Source organism: Xiphophorus couchianus, chromosome 20, assembly GCF_001444195.1.
Source record: "Xiphophorus couchianus chromosome 20, X_couchianus-1.0, whole genome shotgun sequence".
NCBI lineage: Eukaryota > Metazoa > Chordata > Actinopteri > Cyprinodontiformes > Poeciliidae > Xiphophorus > Xiphophorus couchianus.
The window spans coordinates 10,992,247-11,010,303 of NC_040247.1; the positions used below are offsets into that span (position 1 = coordinate 10,992,247).

General features: G+C 38.1%; 1 protein-coding gene across 2 annotated transcripts; it reads left to right on the forward strand.

The window, feature by feature from the left end:
* The first annotated feature begins 13,133 nt into the window (after positions 1–13,133).
* Positions 13,134–17,197, forward strand: sp7 (Sp7 transcription factor). 2 transcript variants are annotated; one of them, XM_028001854.1, is made up of 2 exons: positions 13,134–13,270; positions 14,456–17,197. In XM_028001854.1, exons 1-2 carry the CDS (start codon positions 13,250–13,252, stop codon positions 15,797–15,799), a joined length of 1,365 nt encoding a protein of 454 aa, XP_027857655.1. In that variant the 5' UTR covers positions 13,134–13,249; the 3' UTR covers positions 15,800–17,197. The 2 variants fall into 2 exon arrangements, with proteins under 2 accessions (XP_027857655.1, XP_027857654.1); XM_028001853.1 differs by having other exon boundaries at positions 13,136–13,285.
* Positions 17,198–18,057: the final 860 nt, after the last annotated feature.

An 18,057-nucleotide genomic window follows, 5' to 3' on the forward strand; every position in this document is an offset into this window, starting at 1 on the left:
TATGCTGATCAGCCAAAAAACACCACCAAAGTTGATGGCATCTTGTGAAATTGATTGATTGACTTATTCAACAGACTCATTGTCCACATAGAAATAAAAAAACAAAGACATGATGCACAAGACTGTTAATCTGACAAAGTAAGCGGTTAATATTCACTAGTGTTATGTTCCTCTGTATGAATATCTTCACTCTGAGTTGTTTAAATTGCCAAAGCAATCTGTGCATCTGTCAAGCTTGTTAACTTTCCACAACTAAGACTTATTTCATTTCCAACAAACTCAACATAATATGACATTATTCTGCGGAACTATTGCCAATAATTTTTCACAGAACAATTGCTTCTAAGCTTTAGTAAAATAATACATCTAGGAGGGGTTTTTTTGTTGTTTTTTTTTTACAATTACACAAGTGGGGAGTGAACACAACTAGGCCTTATCATGTCAACACATTCTCCCACAAGACCCATTAATCTACGTAGCTCCTCTAGAGTTACCATCGGCTTCTAGACTGGTTTTCTAAATAGTCTCCTTACTGAGTCTGTTAAATTAGGAGGATGTCATTTCTTTAGAGCTTGGGATTTTTTATAGTCTAACCCACTTTTTAACTTATCCACAGCTTTAACCCTGACCTATCTGCTGTGTTGTTTGTTGACTAATGTTGTGAAAGTTATAAAAAGTTAATATTTTAAATTATGCATGGGTGAGCTCTATTTTGTAATAAATGAGTTTTGAAGGCAATAGATTGCACTGGATTTTATTCAGTTTGAAGAGGTAAAAGGGATTTAATGCAAATTCATTTGAAAATATGAAAATACATTTTCACAATTTTAATTAAACACCACTTTTGGTTGGTCTGTTACCAACAAAAAATTGGTCGAAGCAAGTGATTGTAATGTGACAAAATATAAAATGGTTTAAGGCAGAGGTGTCAAACTTCAGTCCTCAAGGGCCGGTGTCCTGCAACTTTTAGATGGGCCTCTGCTGCATCACACCTGAATAGAATAATTAGGTCATTAGCAAGGCTCTGGAGAACTTATCTACACATTCCAGTGTTTTGTACCTGTGACACATGTAAAAATTGCAGGACACCGACCCTTGAGGACTGGAGTTTGACACCTGTGATTTAAGGGGAATGAATATGTATGTATGCTCTGTATTTCAGCTTCAGATGAAATAACTGTAGCGATAAAGAACAATGTACATGGAGATTAGTGACTTAACAACAGAAACACAAAAAAGCTTTTTAGAATTAACATTAGCTCATTTGTTTCACCTCTTTTCTAATTTCTTAGACTCGTGTGTTTTCGTCCGAAGATTTTCTTTGATGATTTGTTTCCTCTCTGACCCCAGTAGAGGGCAGGAGTGCAGGGACCTGAAGGAAGCATCCTTCCCTTGGCCCAGCCCAGCCCACTCTAGCCCGGCTCGGCCTGGGTTCAGCGTGGGCCACATCGCGGTGTCTTTGGTCAGGCAGCCTGGAGCCCTTGGGCGCTGGCAAGGGGTGCGGGCGTCCGGGAGGGGCCCCCTCAAAAGCCATCTACGAGGGGCCACACCCACACGGCCATTACGGTGTAGGCTGTTCTGGGCTTCTCCCGAGGCCGCCCGCCTGCCATTTTTAGAGCAGCAACACAGTAGACCACATATTGTGGCTTCAGGCAAGTGGGGGGAAGGAAAGGTTTCTTCTTTATTTTCAGTCAAAGCGCCAAGGGCTTTGGGAGAATTTTTACAATTGCTCTCCAGCAGAAAAAGTTTGTCAAGAGCAACTGTTTATCTCAGTTTCACTTTGAAAAAATTTCAACAGTCAACGGCTTTCAGAGTTAAAACCCGAAGTTTTGTCCAGCAGCATCCGGTGGAAATCAAGCCCTCAGTACCTATAATTGGACTATTTTACTTGTGTGGTTTGGTATTTCTCTTGGTAATAAAAGAATAGATGAGCCGAAAGCATCAAGCTCAACTCCAAGATTTGGAGAAACAAGTTACGGTTGGTTTACACAGTCCTGCACAGTCTCAGTGTTTTTCAGGAGAGTATGTGGGTGAAGCATTGGGTGGTCTGAAGTGGAGAAGACTTGAGCTTCCTCTTGCTCACATATGGTGCGGGTTGGCCTTTTTGTTTTGATTTTAGGGGTTTTAGGTTATAAGAAAGTAAGTCCCCTTTAGGTACAACCTGCTTATTTTACTTACCTATAATGTAATTCTATTTCTGTATACGGTTTCCCCACTCCTTCTGCAGATTCTCCAAGTGCTTTCAGACTTTTCCAATTTGAACTCATGCCACATTTACGTGTGAACATTTTGCATTATATCAAGCAAAATGTTGATTTAAGCATCAAGCTCTTTTCTTTTAATGTTGTTTTTGCTCATTTTCATCACATTCTCTCTTATTGTTGAGCACAGCCCTATAAATCAACATAATCAAGAATGCTTAACCTCTTTTCCACACAATTTCTCAGTTGTCTGGGACATCTGATACTCTCAGTCACCCGACTGAAATGTAGAGACAAATGTACTCTTTTGACCCACTTGAAGATCTTATCCCCCTCCTGCAGTGCAATGTGTCTGTCATAAATAAACGATTGTTCCAACCCCCCAAACCACATCGTTATGGCTCAAAACGATCTAACGTAAAGCTTTGAACAATCGTCTGCAAAGGAGCTGGAAAAGATGGAGGCTTTGTCTTGTGAGTGGCAGACCACAAAACTGGAGTGGATCTCTGAGGGAAAAAAGAAATGCAATACAGACAGAAAAGAATTGAAGAAAAAAAAAAAAATTTTTCATAAGAGGCATTCACCACGTTGTGTTTTGCAAGATGAAAAACTTATGAAAGTGTAGATTTATACGTATGAGCTGACCTGTTGGTGAAGAATAGGTCAAGACAGAGGGAAAAGTCATTCTGTTTTAAAGCTTTGAATGTCTCGATTCTGAGAAATTAGGATAAAAAAGTACAGATGCTAATTCTGGATTTATTGCAATAAGGAGGGAAGTTCATTAAATGAAGAGAGCGGAAATTATTTCCAGGGTGACAAAGAACCAGAGCTGACTGCTGGTGGCACACACACGACACATGGAACAGATCACACCATGCATGGAGCTGGATTTGCACGTACAAAATAAAGAAACCCAAAAGAGAAAACCTCAATTTACTCCCTTTAAAAAAACCCTTCCTTCTTTTCTGGCGAGGCTCCACCAAGAAGTAATGAGCTCCCACCCAAACCTCAGCAACAGCTGCTGTCAGGGTCTGGGGGCACTGACTAAATAAATCTGAATCGGCGGGGGCAGAGGGTAGGATGGTCTCCCGAAACTGGTGGAAATAAGTGAGCATAACTACAGAGATTGTGATGCATAAATAAATGAATACACCTGAAAAAGCAAAAAATAAAATAAATATATTTTTAAAAAATTCTAAAAATCGCAAAAAAACCCCCCCTGAAATTATAAAGTTATTTTGATCCCTACAACACTTAATTTTGTAAAAACTCCTTCACAACCAAGAAAAACAATGCTTAATCTTTCAGATAGCCCATTTAAGTATTTCAAAAGTACAACAAAATGTCCTGATTATTTGTTCAGAACTCACAGGTTTTGTTTTGTGTTGTTGTTGAAGCACCTTGGTTTTTGTGAGTATTGTGAGTGATAGCCTCATAACCCATCATGGTAAGTTTAAGTTCCTGTATTTTTGGACCAAGCAGCAGTGGTTCAGTGAACATCACAAGCAAGTATAGGCATTGTAAAAGTCAACAATGGTGGCTCCAAATTGGTAAGTTGATATAGCTGCAGCAACAGTTGCCAGAAATGTGCAAGTTTTTTTGTTCTCTGGAACAAAGGTAACAATATTGACTTTGCTTACCAGTGATGCATTTCAATGAGCCAAATTTTTGGGGGGGCCAAAAGAGGGAAAATCTTGAATTTGTAAAAGTTATTGAAATTAACTTCCATTGCTAGGCTTTTTGAGTTTTTGGTTGACTTCTTTTGGAATTAAATAGCAAAAAAGTTTAGTAATCATATTTTTTTTAATCATGGACAAGAGCAACAATTTGTTATTTTTTTTATTTGATTTTATCTACACAAGACTTTGCTAAAGGAATATTTTCTCAGTTTTTCAGTAGCTCTTGAAGAAAAGTATCCCCACAGCATGATGCTTCCATGTGGGTGTTGTGTTCAAGGTCATGTACAATGTCAGTCTTCCTATGGTGTTATTTACTTTTATCCCCAAAATGCCAGTTATTTAATGCATTTGCAGTTAATCTGCATCCCTTGAGTACACACACAGCATTTACTCTTGCAAGTAAGATAATCTTGTGCTTAGGTTGTTTGACTAGCCCTGCAACACATTTTCTGAATCTGAAATTTCATATTTTCTGAATCACCAACACATAATTAGACCTGGTGCTAATCATTTATGTAATCCCAGTCTAAATTTGAACCCACCAGTCATTTCCAACACACACTTCACCACTGTCCCTCTGTGACTGCTTAATAAAGCAATCATAGAAAAGAAGGAAAATAAAATAAAAAACTAAAAAAACACCAAGGCAATTAAAGAGTTCATGAGAAAAAGAAACAATTTCTTTCATATAGTTCTAAATATGTTCTAATCTAAATAATAAACCACATGGTTCATCAGATTAAGAAATAACATGTTTTATTTAGAACAAATTAAAAATAAAAAACAATACATACATACGTACTGCATACACATACATAATAATACCACCAGCACTGTCAGAAAGACTTGGATGATTTTCTGGCAAGCATTTTTGATAAACTGTAGGAATAAAATTACTTTCTGAAGTTCAAGTTGAAGTCATGCCACCAGACTTCCAAAAGTTGCCAGTACTTCAAAGCTCTATGTAATTATTCTTAAAAACAACATTTCATATTCTGTCACATACTTTTTTTTATAGAGCGTGTTAAAAGGGTATGTTGAAAAGGCGTGTTAAAAGGGTAAATGTAAGCTACTAAATCTTTTGATCTCACAGTTACAAAACAATTAAAATAACTTTTTTGGGTCTTTTTTGGATTTAAATCTGACATCAAAAGTTAATATAAGTTTAATCGTAACTACGTTAAATGCTAGTTTTGTTTATCTTCATGCTGCTTACTGGACACCCAGCAGAGTCCAGTCAGAGTAGTGTCTCGGGAGTCCCTCTCATTTTGCATAACATGTATAAAGAGACATTGAAAGACACTGTCATTGCTACTATTGCACCATGCTGAGCAATTGCATGCATGACGCCTGTTTGGGTCATTAGACGGCCACAGGTCTCGTCAACAGACAGCGAGATTACAGGCCAGATGTCAGCTTGTATACAGCATGAAGGCGGCTCACTGGGATTTGTTTAGGAGTAAATGGACTTTTGTATTCCTAGAGCTGATACTTGCTTGTAATACTGTGAATAACAAACAGCACATGCACTATGTTGCATAACATACTAGCTTATTTATTGTTTTGAAAACAGTGAGTGTTTTATATAAAAGTAAAAACACTATCTGAAAATATGATGTAAGGTTGTTTCTTGTATCAGAGATATTATTCATCCGGTTCATAATTCACAAGTATTAAGAAGGATGAAGAAAAGAACATTTTATTTTTTTAAATTTGCATTTTCTTTTTATGAAGGTATAACAGTTGACAAGAGAAGGTACAGGTTGTTGATTTACATAAACAAAATGTTATTCAATTCTGTCTGAAAGGAGGATTCGAAAAATGTCAGTTATTCTATTTATCATTAACACTTAAATCAAGAGTCTGAGAAAGACTAACTATGAATTAACTAATGTAATCAAGTATTAGAAACTGCACAAAAAGGCATACAATTGAGACAGTGGTCAGACCTCAGTTCTGACATGTCTGGGCAAGATTTCTTGTAGCTCCTGTTTCTCTCTGTCAGTGCCAGAACACAGCTGCCTGTCAGCAGCTACTGGAGAAGAAGTCAGTTTGCTTGTTTCCCCTGAAAGAACTATAGTCCCAGAACAAGTTATGTTCATGTGCTTCAGAACATCTGTGTTTTGTTGAAAGCCAACGCCCTTTTCCATCTGTGTTGGGAACAAAGCATGCATCATCAGCAGGGGGCTTTACACAACACAGAAGACGAGCACAGCAGTAAGATGATGGACGCCGGTGGAAACGTGTAACACCTGCTCAGCCATCGGAGGCAGGGGAAATGTGGCATGTGTAATGCCACTTTCAGCTGACATGCAATCATTTTATTGAACTTAAAAGACTAAAGGCTTTCAGATTTTTTTAATTAGCAACATAAAATAATTTATATGAGATATATAACTTACATATTCAGATGAGACTATTTTTCTAAGAACTTCAGAGTCATAAAAACAAAAATATTTTGAAAAATAAGATATTATTATGACTTAAATTGGGGGTATGTAGCTTTTATTTAAAAAATAAAAAGGTTTTTTACATATTTGTTAAAACTGTCACTATCCTGACAGGATAATATGAGACAGATAATCTGGGAAAAGATCGAGCTCTTCCACTCCTCCTAGAGTTACTACTGCCATCTGAAGAAATGCTCCCAGCCAAAAGCAACCAATCAGAGCCAGTAGGAAGGCATGTCATCATGTCATGATCTTTGACATGAGGATGTCAATCATCATCATGTACCAGGAAATCCGTCGTCATTTGTGTCCATGCTGACTAGCCCTGCTGACAGGGAGATGCTGTTTTCTGTTAGGTAGCATGTGGGAGAGCATGCGCAGCATTTACATAAGCATGACTGTTGGCACTAAAACCCTCCTCCTGGTTCTGATTGGTTGTCTTTGACTGAGCTGTGTATTTCTGTAGTTGGCAATGGGAGAGCTAGGAGAAGGCAGAGAAAATCAATTTTGTCACAGATAATCTGTCTCATACTCTACTGTCATGACATAGAAACAGTTTTAGCAAATATATAAAACATATATTTTTAAAAACGTCATATACCCCAGGTTAAAAGTGTGAAGAGCCTTAGTGAAAGCAGTTAAATATGTTTGAATGGTTATATCTGAAGTGTTGGTGTAGATGCTCCTTGCTTCAGCTAATTATCATGATGCACAAAACATGTATTCACTGGTTGAAACGCAGTCTGCTGGTGGTGAAATTCTTTGAAACCACCAATATGGCTTAATGGAGGGAGAGAGCAGTGAAGCAAAGAAGGTCATTATTAAAAGCATGTCGTTCCTTTTCATTTATGGCCTTAAGAGAGAACAAAAAACTAACATCTGACGCCAAAATCAGCATCATCATCAACATAAATGAACATGAAATTTGATGCTCTGTTGTATAACCTAAAACCCAGTCTCGCTGTCTATTTGTCTCCCACTCGCCCTCTCCGTTTCTCCCCCATTTCTCTTGCTTCCCCATTTTCCGTTGACAAGCTCTCTGAATCTTTGACCACACAGCCTGGAAAAATAGCACGGAGTCATGCTGCACGGCAAGTCTATCCCTGACCCTGATTCCCCCTCACCACATTTCCATCAGCAGCAAAGTAAAACACATCTAATCATTTCAATTTTCCCCCTCTGTTGCAGTATTATTAACAATGTTAATTTTCTGAGGGCTGCCTCCTGGAGGGGAATGTCAAGGGAAATGCATTATGGCAAGATATTCCATTGATCCACCATTATGCACACTTTCATCGTCCCTGTAATGGCCTAATGTTACCGAGAAAGCAATTTAGCACAAATGTAAAAAACAGCAGGCTATTCAGCCTGAAAAGAAAAATACATTAAAAACTTTTTATGCGGTGTCAAGATGTAGATGTCATCTAAGATTTGAAGATTTCCCTTCCTTTGAGTCATACATGTTTGCTCAGCTTTTCTGAATTAGAAATACTATAGAAATGAGCAATCTTGCTGATGAGACCACGGCTGATGTGTGCACAAAGAATAATTGAAGCCTAACATGACAACATATCAGTACTATAGTAGATGCTAGTGCTTACGATATGCATAGCAGTCACGGGGAAGAAGCAGAGTGCACCCTCATCAATGCATCAAACGTCAGCAGAGAGACAGGACCAGAATGGGCTGTGGGAAGAAGATGGAGGAGCTGGAGAGAATCATGGGGATAACACACAAACTCAACACAGAAAGTCCCAAGGATTTGAAGCCAAGACCTTCTTGTTCTGAGGGAACAGTGCTAACCACTAAGCCTAAATGCTGCCTGATCTGTTCTATTTATGTTATTTTGCATGACTTGAATTAGATCCTTGCTATACCTTCATACTTACTCTTTACTGCACTGGAAATACTTTTAAAGTGGTTGATGGAACTTACATTTATATTTTGCAAACCTAAGCTTTAAAAGATAAAATAAAAATTTTATTTTAAGTTAAACATTTTCTTGACAAAAACCTTAGTGATTTATAGGAACCAGAACTTCGAAAGGCAACTGTGGATTTTAGGTTGCCTTTTTCATAGAAATAAATGTTTAAAAGAAGTTACTACATTTTAAAGCCATGCAAGATTTCAGTCACACAGAGGAGCAGCTACAGAAGCTGCTAGTTGCAGCTCAAATTTAATTTTTCAGAATTAATTGATAAATCTTTATCTTTTCTGGCTTCGAAGTCAGCAATACTGGCAAAAATGTAAGAGAAAAAACATTAAAAGCTATTGCTAGCGCTGTGGATCTGTGACTGTTTCCTTGAACAGTCATATCCAAAAATACAGAATATAATTAAATGAATCCAGTAGAATACTTTGATTATGCATAGTTATAAATACAACTGTATACAGTTCAGTTTGAAAGTTGTTGCAATACAATACGGCTAAATAAAGCTTACAATGACAACTGAGAAAAGTTGTCCAAGCATCCCTAAGAGATTGCCCTGAGTCATTGACTTTTTAGCAAGACCTCAACTTGAGCAAGCATGTGGCAACAGTGGACAGTTGATTGCATAGAGTTGAGTAATCACAAGAAGGCCAAACTCTTCATCAGTTTTTGTTACTTAGCTTTCTTCACACCCCTGGTCTGAGAAAAGAGATGATGACAAAGACCAAATGATCCAGAGGAACTGCTGTGGAATATGGTTCGTCCAGAACAAACAAGAATAAGTGTGAACAAGTGCACTTGTATGTTATAGAACTGTAATTTTTTTATATTAGTGGGGTGTATGTAGCAAACATAATCATAACTGTTATTCAGTTATGCCATTTTCTAAGTCTGGAAAGCTTTTTTATTTTCTTTCTTTCTTCGTGGCCTCGACTCCAATAAAAATTAAACACTTTCAAAACTTTCAACATGCTGATATCACCTTTACCATCAATTCTCCATTAAGCAACCAGCCACAGGCACCAAGAAAGAACTAACTTTTTTTTATTACATTGTTAAAATAAAATTCAAAGCATTGTCTTTTTCATATTTAAAAATACAGGCAAAAGATGTATGGTAGTTGACATTAAATAAATGAGGTTTTCTCCATTTCATCCACCTGGTGTTTATGAGGTATCTTTGCAGCAGAAACCACCTGAGATATCCGATACTACCATATCTACATAAACATGCCCACCCAGTGCTCCAAGAACCCCCAAGCCTGGAGTGCCTTTACCCAAAAATCCCAACCACACCGGGAAGAAAACAGCAAATAGAGCAGAGAAAGCTTTTTGATGAGGCCGTTATAGGAGAGTAACACGTTCTCTAATTATAGATCTTACTTGCTCTCTTTTGAAGACAACAGTAAATGCGAACACACCGAGGTTTTAGATTACGACGAGTCTTATAAAATAGGGAAACGCGTCCCTTTGCGGGACCACTTTGCAGCAACTTCGAAGGCTTTTTGATTTACCTCCCCTGTCATTTCATCTAAATGTAAAACATTAATGAATCCTACACAGAAAAAAAGAGGAAATTTTCATTTAAAGACTGATGCCGGTGTCAGACCATAAGTCAAATGAGAGGGGAGGGAAATGCCTCAAAAAGTGCAAAAAGATTGCCACGTAACACATGTATTTATCAGGATTTGGCAAGATTAAATCAACATGGATGGAAGAATACAAACGGACGATGGAGATAGATAGATAGATAGATAGATAGATAGATAGATAGATAGATAGATAGATAGATAGATAGATAGATAGATAGATAGATAGATAGATAGATAGATAGATAGATAGATAGATAGATAGATAGATAGATAGATAGATAGATAGATAGATAGATAGATAGATAGATGAGACTGTGTTTATGATTGCATGCAGCAGCCTTTGTTCTTTCATTCACACCACTTCTGGAAGAAGAAAGCGAAGCAATGAAGGTCAGTTGCGGAGCAGGCTGCCAAATATAGCCGCTGTGTTCATGTGAGGGCCAGACTCTCCAGAACGACAAGCCCTGCTCTGACCATGCCCTGTAATTGAGGAGAAAATAAGGACAGAAATTATATGTTTATTTTTGACAACAATTTTAATCTTCTGTGCTCTCCTTCAGAAAATGAGACGCCTACAAAAAAAGGCGCTGAGAATCTGTTTTCTGCTCGGAGGCTCAGAGTTCAGTTTTGAACTTTTGGATGTTACAATAAATTAAAATCTCAAGGACAAACCTTATTTGGTGCTTCAAAAATATTATTTCATTTTGAAGCCTTAAAAATAATGGAGATCTGTTTATTTCAGGAAGATTTTACAATGTACTTTGAGGTTGTTTTCAAACATATACTGGCAGTACATTTGAAATGAAAAAAAAAATTAAAACTTTGTTATGCATCTCTTCAAATGAGCAAAAGTTCAGCTTTCTTGTTGGACATAGATCTTAATGTTATCTGTCATTTTTTGTATTTGTTAAATTGTTACTATAAACATATAATTCATTATTTAAAATAACAGTGATAAAAAATTATTTGAAAATCTTGTTTTTATTCAAAGAAATTAATAAACTGTGGGCTATTTAGGTAACTTAAGGCTAAATGTAATTTTTTGTATGTACCAGTTTACTTTTTTTAATAAAATGCATATTTAAAGTTGTGGAAAAAAATAATCTGCCTTTACAGATGTCTTCTGTTTTTGGTTTGTTTCATCAAAAATGTTTCAAATTTTTTTTTAAAAAAGTGTCTACATAAGACAAACATATCCTGAGTAAATGCAACATTTCATATATTAAGTGAAAACATCTTTCCAAATCAGCTGGTTATAAAGATGTAATAACTGGTTGTGCTTCCCTTGGCTGTACCAGCTGCAGCCAACCATTTGCGATAACTGGCAGACAGTCTTTTATATCTCTGTGGCGCAATTTCTCCCACTCTTCTTTGCAGAATAGTTTTACTTCAGCCACATTGGAGAGTATTCCAGTCTGTTTTACATCAAGCCACAGCAACTGAATCAAACGTAAGTCAAAATTTTACAAGGTCGCTTCACAACTTTTATTTTGTTTTTGGCAGTACAATCAGAGGTGGATTTACTGGTGTGCTTTGGGTCCCTGTATTGCTGGATGACTAAAAACACTAGCTAAAGGTCATAAACTGGAAGACGTTTTTGACAAGACTTGTTGCTTAAGAGGAAAGTTCAGTTCAATCAATTACAGCAAATCGCTCAGGTCCCGAAGAAAGCATAGCAAGCCCAGGCCATCATACAACCACCACCATGCTTGACTGAAGGTGAGACCTTTTTCCGAATAGTTGTGTTAATTTTTCTTTTTTTCAGATGTAGTACTAACACTATGCAAAAAGTTCCACCTTTGTCTCATCAGTCCAGACAGTATTTTCAAAAAAGTCTCTGTGATTGTCATGACAGTTTTTGTAAATGTGGAACAGGTTTTTGGGATTGGTCTTCAGATATTTTGACCTTGGAGTTCTCCATAGATTTTTCTTTGTTGTTGAGTCATAAATCCAGAACTTAATCTATAGCATTGGTGGAAGGAAGCCAACAATGCTACAGCTGTTGTCCTGGATTATTTTGTGTTCATCTAGATAAATTGTGGATGCACTAACTGAGTAATTTAGATCTTAAAATTCATGCTCTCCATTCATCAGAAGGTGTAATCTAATTCTAGATAATTTGTCTTATGGCTCACTGGAGTCCCAAAGCCGTAGTGCTTTGTAGTTATAGGCTGAAAGAGATCAAAACACTCTGTATATTATGGATTCCAGAGTTTGTTTAGATCCGTTCCTGATTTTAGAGCTCTTTTAATCTTCTTCATGCTGTCAGGTTTTACTGACACATTTTGAGGTGTTTTTCTTCATATCTGCCCATTTTCAGGCCTTCGTATCCCTTTTGAACTCTAAAATAAATGTTGTTAATTACGTGACTTAACATTTTCACGCTGGCCATGCTGGTTTAGATGGATTTTTATCCTTAAATAACAGAGCTTTTTGAAACTGTTTTCATATTTAGTTTTAAGTTAGTTTGATTATTTGAAGTGCTACAAAAAAAGATCTGTAAATGTGTCTCTCCCTTGCATAGCTAGACAGACACAGACATACATTTTTTTTCTGTTTACTCTAACATTTGTTTCATTTCTAATAAACTTCCGACATATAAAAAGCAATCTTTCCGGTCGTTTCCGCTTCTTGATGCTTGAATTTATTTTTAATTGCTGTGATAATCTCCTTTTTATTTTATTTAACGACTTAATTCTTTTCTTCTCGACTTGCCTCTGTAGTGCAGCCTCTTTAACCATCACACTAATGTCTGAAAATGCAGTTAACTACATTTGGGAATATTGGAAACAGAGAGAGGTTTTGAACCAGAATAATAAAACCTCGGATATGGAAACCGCAGTCTTGCTCAACTTAATTTCCTTTATTTGTGTGGCGCAGTCGTTCCCGACTCACAGAATACGCACAAGTTTCACATTTATTTCTCTGTGAGTTGCGAAAAAGTTTCAATTTGTCTAACAATGCGCATTGTATAAGTGAAAATAATTTTAGGAAGAATACGTTTTCTTCTTTGTTCAGACTCCAAAGCACTAATCTCAGTGGAAAAAATAAAAAAAAATAAAACCGAGAAATTGAATTAAAGTCCATATAATGATTGATGAGTAACTCATTAACTCATACGGAATAGGGAATTGAAAACTGATTTTCTCTTTTGGGGAGGTGGGATGTCCTCGTTTTTTAAGCCACCAATCTCCGTCCGTTTCCCTCCATCTTTTGGGGTTTTTTATTGCCTCTTAGCAAGTCTTCAAAGAGCCCAGAGCCTATAATTAGGGGGCGGGCCGAGAGCGCCTCAAAACGCTTCCCCACATTGGAGCCCGACTCCATCCAAAGTGTCCCGGGACCCAGAGCTGCGCCTCTCCCTTTGCCCTCAGCTTCCTAAAGGATTTAGTTTCTCAGGGATGGCCGCATCTGTTCTGGAGGTAGGGAATGTAATTGTAAGTACATTATCTTCTTCTTCTTCTTCTTGAAACAAATCAAACTTGATAATGAGAATATTGTCACATCTTTATTCTGAGATTGTATTGATGTCGCGTTATTAGGACACGCTGTTTTGGATTAATGTATTTGGGATCATGTTACATCAGGTATTAATGAAGAAAATCTCAAATATTTAAATCAATGCAACAGTTTCATTCGGGAAGAAAGTTTACAACTTACATTTAGGCTAAGCTTTATACGTCTGGGAATATTATTTTCTTCAGTGTAGTCACTCCTAATAGAAAATAGAGATTTAAACGTAAGTTTATCTCCCGTGGCTCCGACAGCATCTACGTTTAAAAGGTTTAGAAAACCATCATTAAAAATATATATAATCTCTATAAGCATGGTAAAATATAATTTTTTAGAACATAATTAGAACAAATTAAATCTATTCTGATCAACCCTATTTTTATTCAAATCTTATATCATAATAATAATGTTAGTTAGTTAGTTAGTTAGTTAGTTAGTTAGTTAGTTAGTTAGTTAGTTAGTTAGTTAGTTAGTTAGTCTAAATAAAAAAAATCCACCTTTATATATTTGTTGTTTTTATTTTTAAAATTGCTATAGTACAATATAATCGCAGAAATTATGCAAATGCATCAATGCAGTGTTGGTTTGTGTCAGTTGCAAAGAAATAAAGAAACACGTTTTTAAAAATAAAATATTTTCATCTGTAAAATGTTTTATTTTAAATGGTTAATTGGGCATCCTCAACATTATAGTAATTAAGCAAAACCTAAATTATTTGAGTATTTTGTATGTGTGGTATTTTATAGAATAATGAGTCCACAAATTTGAGTCTGCGTGTTGGAAACTTTAAACAGTTGTTAAGGAATTTTAAGCACCATTAATTGTAAATTCAAGAGCAGCTTGTTAAAAGAGGCTTAAAATCAACCATGCATGATCCAGTGATTGATCAGAACATTTACAAGTTCGAGCGTCGGCTGCCTTGACCTCTTTGTAAATGTTGAGAGCAGAAAAAAAGCCAAATGTGTCAGTCAGAATTCCGTTTTTTATTAGAGCTGACACTTACAGAGGCTGTGGCAAGCAGCCATATCCTGCAGACAGATCGTTTCACACTCCCTCCCTTGTTTTTTGTTTTTTTTTACTATTTTGGTCTCCAGGAAGACGCACGCTATGGATCCAGTCCTCTGGCTATGTTAACTGCTACCTGTAACAAGTTCGGTAGCACCAGCCCCATCAGGGATTCAGCTACACCCGGAAAAACCGGCAGCTCTCCAGTGAAGAAGCAGTACACCATGACCTCTGACCTTCAGACAGCAAAGAACGGGCGGGTGTCGGACAGCAGTGGTCTGACGGACTCCTACACCGGCTCTTTCACCACAGCTGGAGGAGGTGGTGGGTTGCTGAGTCCCACTGGAAGCCCTCCACCTTCGGCTGGGGGGTACACTTCAGAGTACAACCCTTTCTCCCACTCCTTCCAGACCTCTGTGTCCCAGGACCCGTCTCTTTTAGTGTCCAAGACCCATGCCACCCCGGCCGACTGTCTCACCAGTGTCTACACCTCTCTGGATATGACACACCCATATGGCTCCTGGTATAAGGCTGGAATCCACCCCGGCATCACTGCTGCTCCAGCCAACGCCACATCCTCCTGGTGGGACGTCCACCCCAACTCCAACTGGCTGTCAGCAACACAGCCCCAAGCTGATGGGAGTCTCCAGGCTTCACTTCAGCCTGTGGCCCCACAGGCATCCCTGAGTCCCCAGCTCCCAAGTTACAGCTCCGACTTTACACCACTTAACCCAGCCCCATACCCCTCTGTTGGACTGGGCTCATCCTCACACCTCCTCCAACCTTCCCAGCACATGTTGCCCCAGGACATGTACAAGCCCAAGCCTGTGTCAAGTGCTGGGCTAATTGAGAATTCAATGGGCCTAAAGCCTGCTAGGGGATCAGGAGGCTACAGCGGAGGGGCTACACCCAGCCGGTCTTCATGTGACTGCCCCAACTGCCAAGAGCTGGAGAGGCTGGGAGCGTCTGCCGCCTCCCTGAGGAAAAAACCTGTGCACAGCTGCCACATCCCAGGCTGTGGGAAAGTCTATGGCAAGGCTTCCCACCTGAAAGCCCACCTGCGCTGGCACACCGGCGAAAGGCCTTTTGTGTGCAACTGGCTGTTCTGTGGGAAGCGCTTCACCCGCTCTGATGAGCTGGAGAGGCACGTGCGCACCCACACTAGGGAGAAGAAGTTTACCTGCCTGCTATGCAACAAACGCTTCACCCGCAGTGACCACCTCTCAAAGCATCAGAAGACCCATGCAGACTCCGCAATGCAGGGCAAAACTGTAGCCGTGGAAGGAGATACGGACCCTCGGACCGAAGACACATCTGAGCTCAACTCCAATGCCGTACCAACCAATCCTGTTGCTGATCAAATCGCCAATGGGGATGAGAAGACCACCACACCTAATGGAGTGGAAAACAGCAGTGGTTTGTTGGAAATCTGACTGCCTTAGGTTTTTTCTCTAGCATTCTCTTCTTTTTGAAATAAAAACAAACTTTAAACTGCAAATGAAAAGTAAAAATATTCAAGACAACGTTTGGACTCAACATAATAAATGACTGAGCGCACAGTAACCACATGCAAGTCCAAGAAAAGACATGCAAGCCTGCATCCATACTGCCAAAATTGTATGCAGACACACTGCCAAATACACACAACCAAAACCTTGATGTATATGAGCACAAATATTCCATGCACACGTGCACCATTTGCATGCACAATAATAACTATGAGCAAATGCACAAGCATATATAATGCATTCATGTATGCATGGGCACCCACAAAAGTGTTCCTGCTCAGACCCACATACGAGTAAACATTCTCATGTGGACATTTAGCAGTCTGCACACATTTTCTGCCTTTTAAATGAGACAAACCACTGGGGAAATGTAATCTGCAAAAGCAGAAGGAAAAAAGCTCCAAGGCTACAAAAGGAAAGAACAAGACTTATGCTTGGGATGACGGAGTTGATGAAGCATCGTATGCCTGGAGTGAAAAAAATCTGATATACAACTGCACTCTGATACCTATTCAATATTCCTGAAATGGACAATCTCACTTAGAGCTACTTGTTGTCAGAGATGCCGTGATGAAGGTGTTGCTTTGTATTTGCTGTTCACTTCCTACTTTGTCTAATTTAATTTCATATTTACATGAACAGTCTAATTTATGTTTTAAATTATACAACAAGGGGGATTATCTTACATGTTGGGGAACGTATTATACCTAAAGGGAAATGAATGGTTGAAGCTGGCCAAGAAGAAAAAATATGGTGCATTAAATTAAGATTTTTTTTTCTTATTTATTAGTTATGAGTTGGAATTTAGGAAGTATGTTATTAAAGTTTTATTTATAGATCTTGAATCGTTTGTGTGCGTTACCTAATTCTATAGCATTTTTCATTGTGAATTCTTCCACACCATGCAAAGCAATGAATAAAAAGGGCTTACTGGATTGTTTAAACATACTATATATAATAATAACAATATATAGATTTTGTTAGGTGATATTTTTCTACTTTTTTATGCATTTTCTATTTTTCCTCATGAAAAGATGTTTATTTCACTGCAGCTGGCAAAATGATTTATCATTTGGTCCACATAGGAGTTGCCAGTGTTCGCTGTCTTGTTGTGAAATGTGTTTAGAAGAGGCTGTAAATAGTGTTAAAGCAGAAAACCTCAGAAATGTACACATGTGCGTTGTAAGATTCCTGGAGCAGAATCATGGATTTATGGTGCTTTCAAGAGTAAACAATCTGAAAACAAGTATTTTATTTGATGGTTTTATTTTCTATTCAAAAGCATTCTGACTTGATTGATAAATAAACGAATAATTAAAAATATGTCATTTCTTTTGCATTAACTCCTCTGTGCTTCATCCTAAATCCCTCCAATCGATGAACTTCCTTCCACATCCTACATCTTTAGAGCCAAGCAAATACTTTCATTATCTTTTGCAGTAAAAAAAACCCAAAGCCATTCACTGAACTGAAGTCTTGACTCGACACAATGATCCCCTTTCAGCGAGCCACCGTAGTTACACTCAGGACAATTATTCCACTCTGCAGCCTGAAAGGGGTAATTACGGCAAGCGATGCTCCAGCAGAGTCCAGAGAGAGAAGAAGAGGGGATTAGGACAGGAGAGCTGCGGTTATACTGTTTACGGAGGGAGGCGGTCAAACAAAGAACCCCAATTAGGGCAGGAGGCATAAAGAAAGATGAGATCTGGAGAAACAATGCAGAGAAGAAGTTAAGCTGACCAGCAAGTGTGCTTTGCAAATTGAGATGCCTCTTGTGTGTGGTTCTTCACTGGGTTTCTGCAAGAGTTAACCGTCACAACAAGTGGAAGTTCATATTTTCCTGTCCATGGTACTTTCTGGCTTTTCCAGACTAATTAAAATACCTCAGGAGGGAACCAAACCAAACTAGACCTTTAAACATAAACTCTGTGCAGGCGCAATTTAGCAACAATATAATTAAGTCAAATTTTATCTCACTTGTTAAGAGCTATATTGGTGCAGGTGATTTTACATTATAATCATGAAGATTAGCAAAATTCACAAGAGTGTTCCTGCTCTGTGAACTTTTTAAAATTTTGAGCTTATATGTGGTGCAAAAGGTGGTGCATAATTTGAAGAGGGAGAAAAAAGCTTTTTTTATACACATGTTCCACTTAACTGACAAATTGGGCAACAAGATGAAG

Excerpts from the sequence above, each read along its gene's own strand:
- sp7 (XM_028001853.1), top strand. The coding sequence starts at position 13,250 with ATGGCCGCATCTGTTCTGGAGGTAGGGAATGTAATT. Across the intron at positions 13,286-14,455 it reads TGGAGGTAGGGAATGTAATT|GAAGACGCACGCTATGGATC; the intron begins GTAAGTACATTA and ends TTTGGTCTCCAG.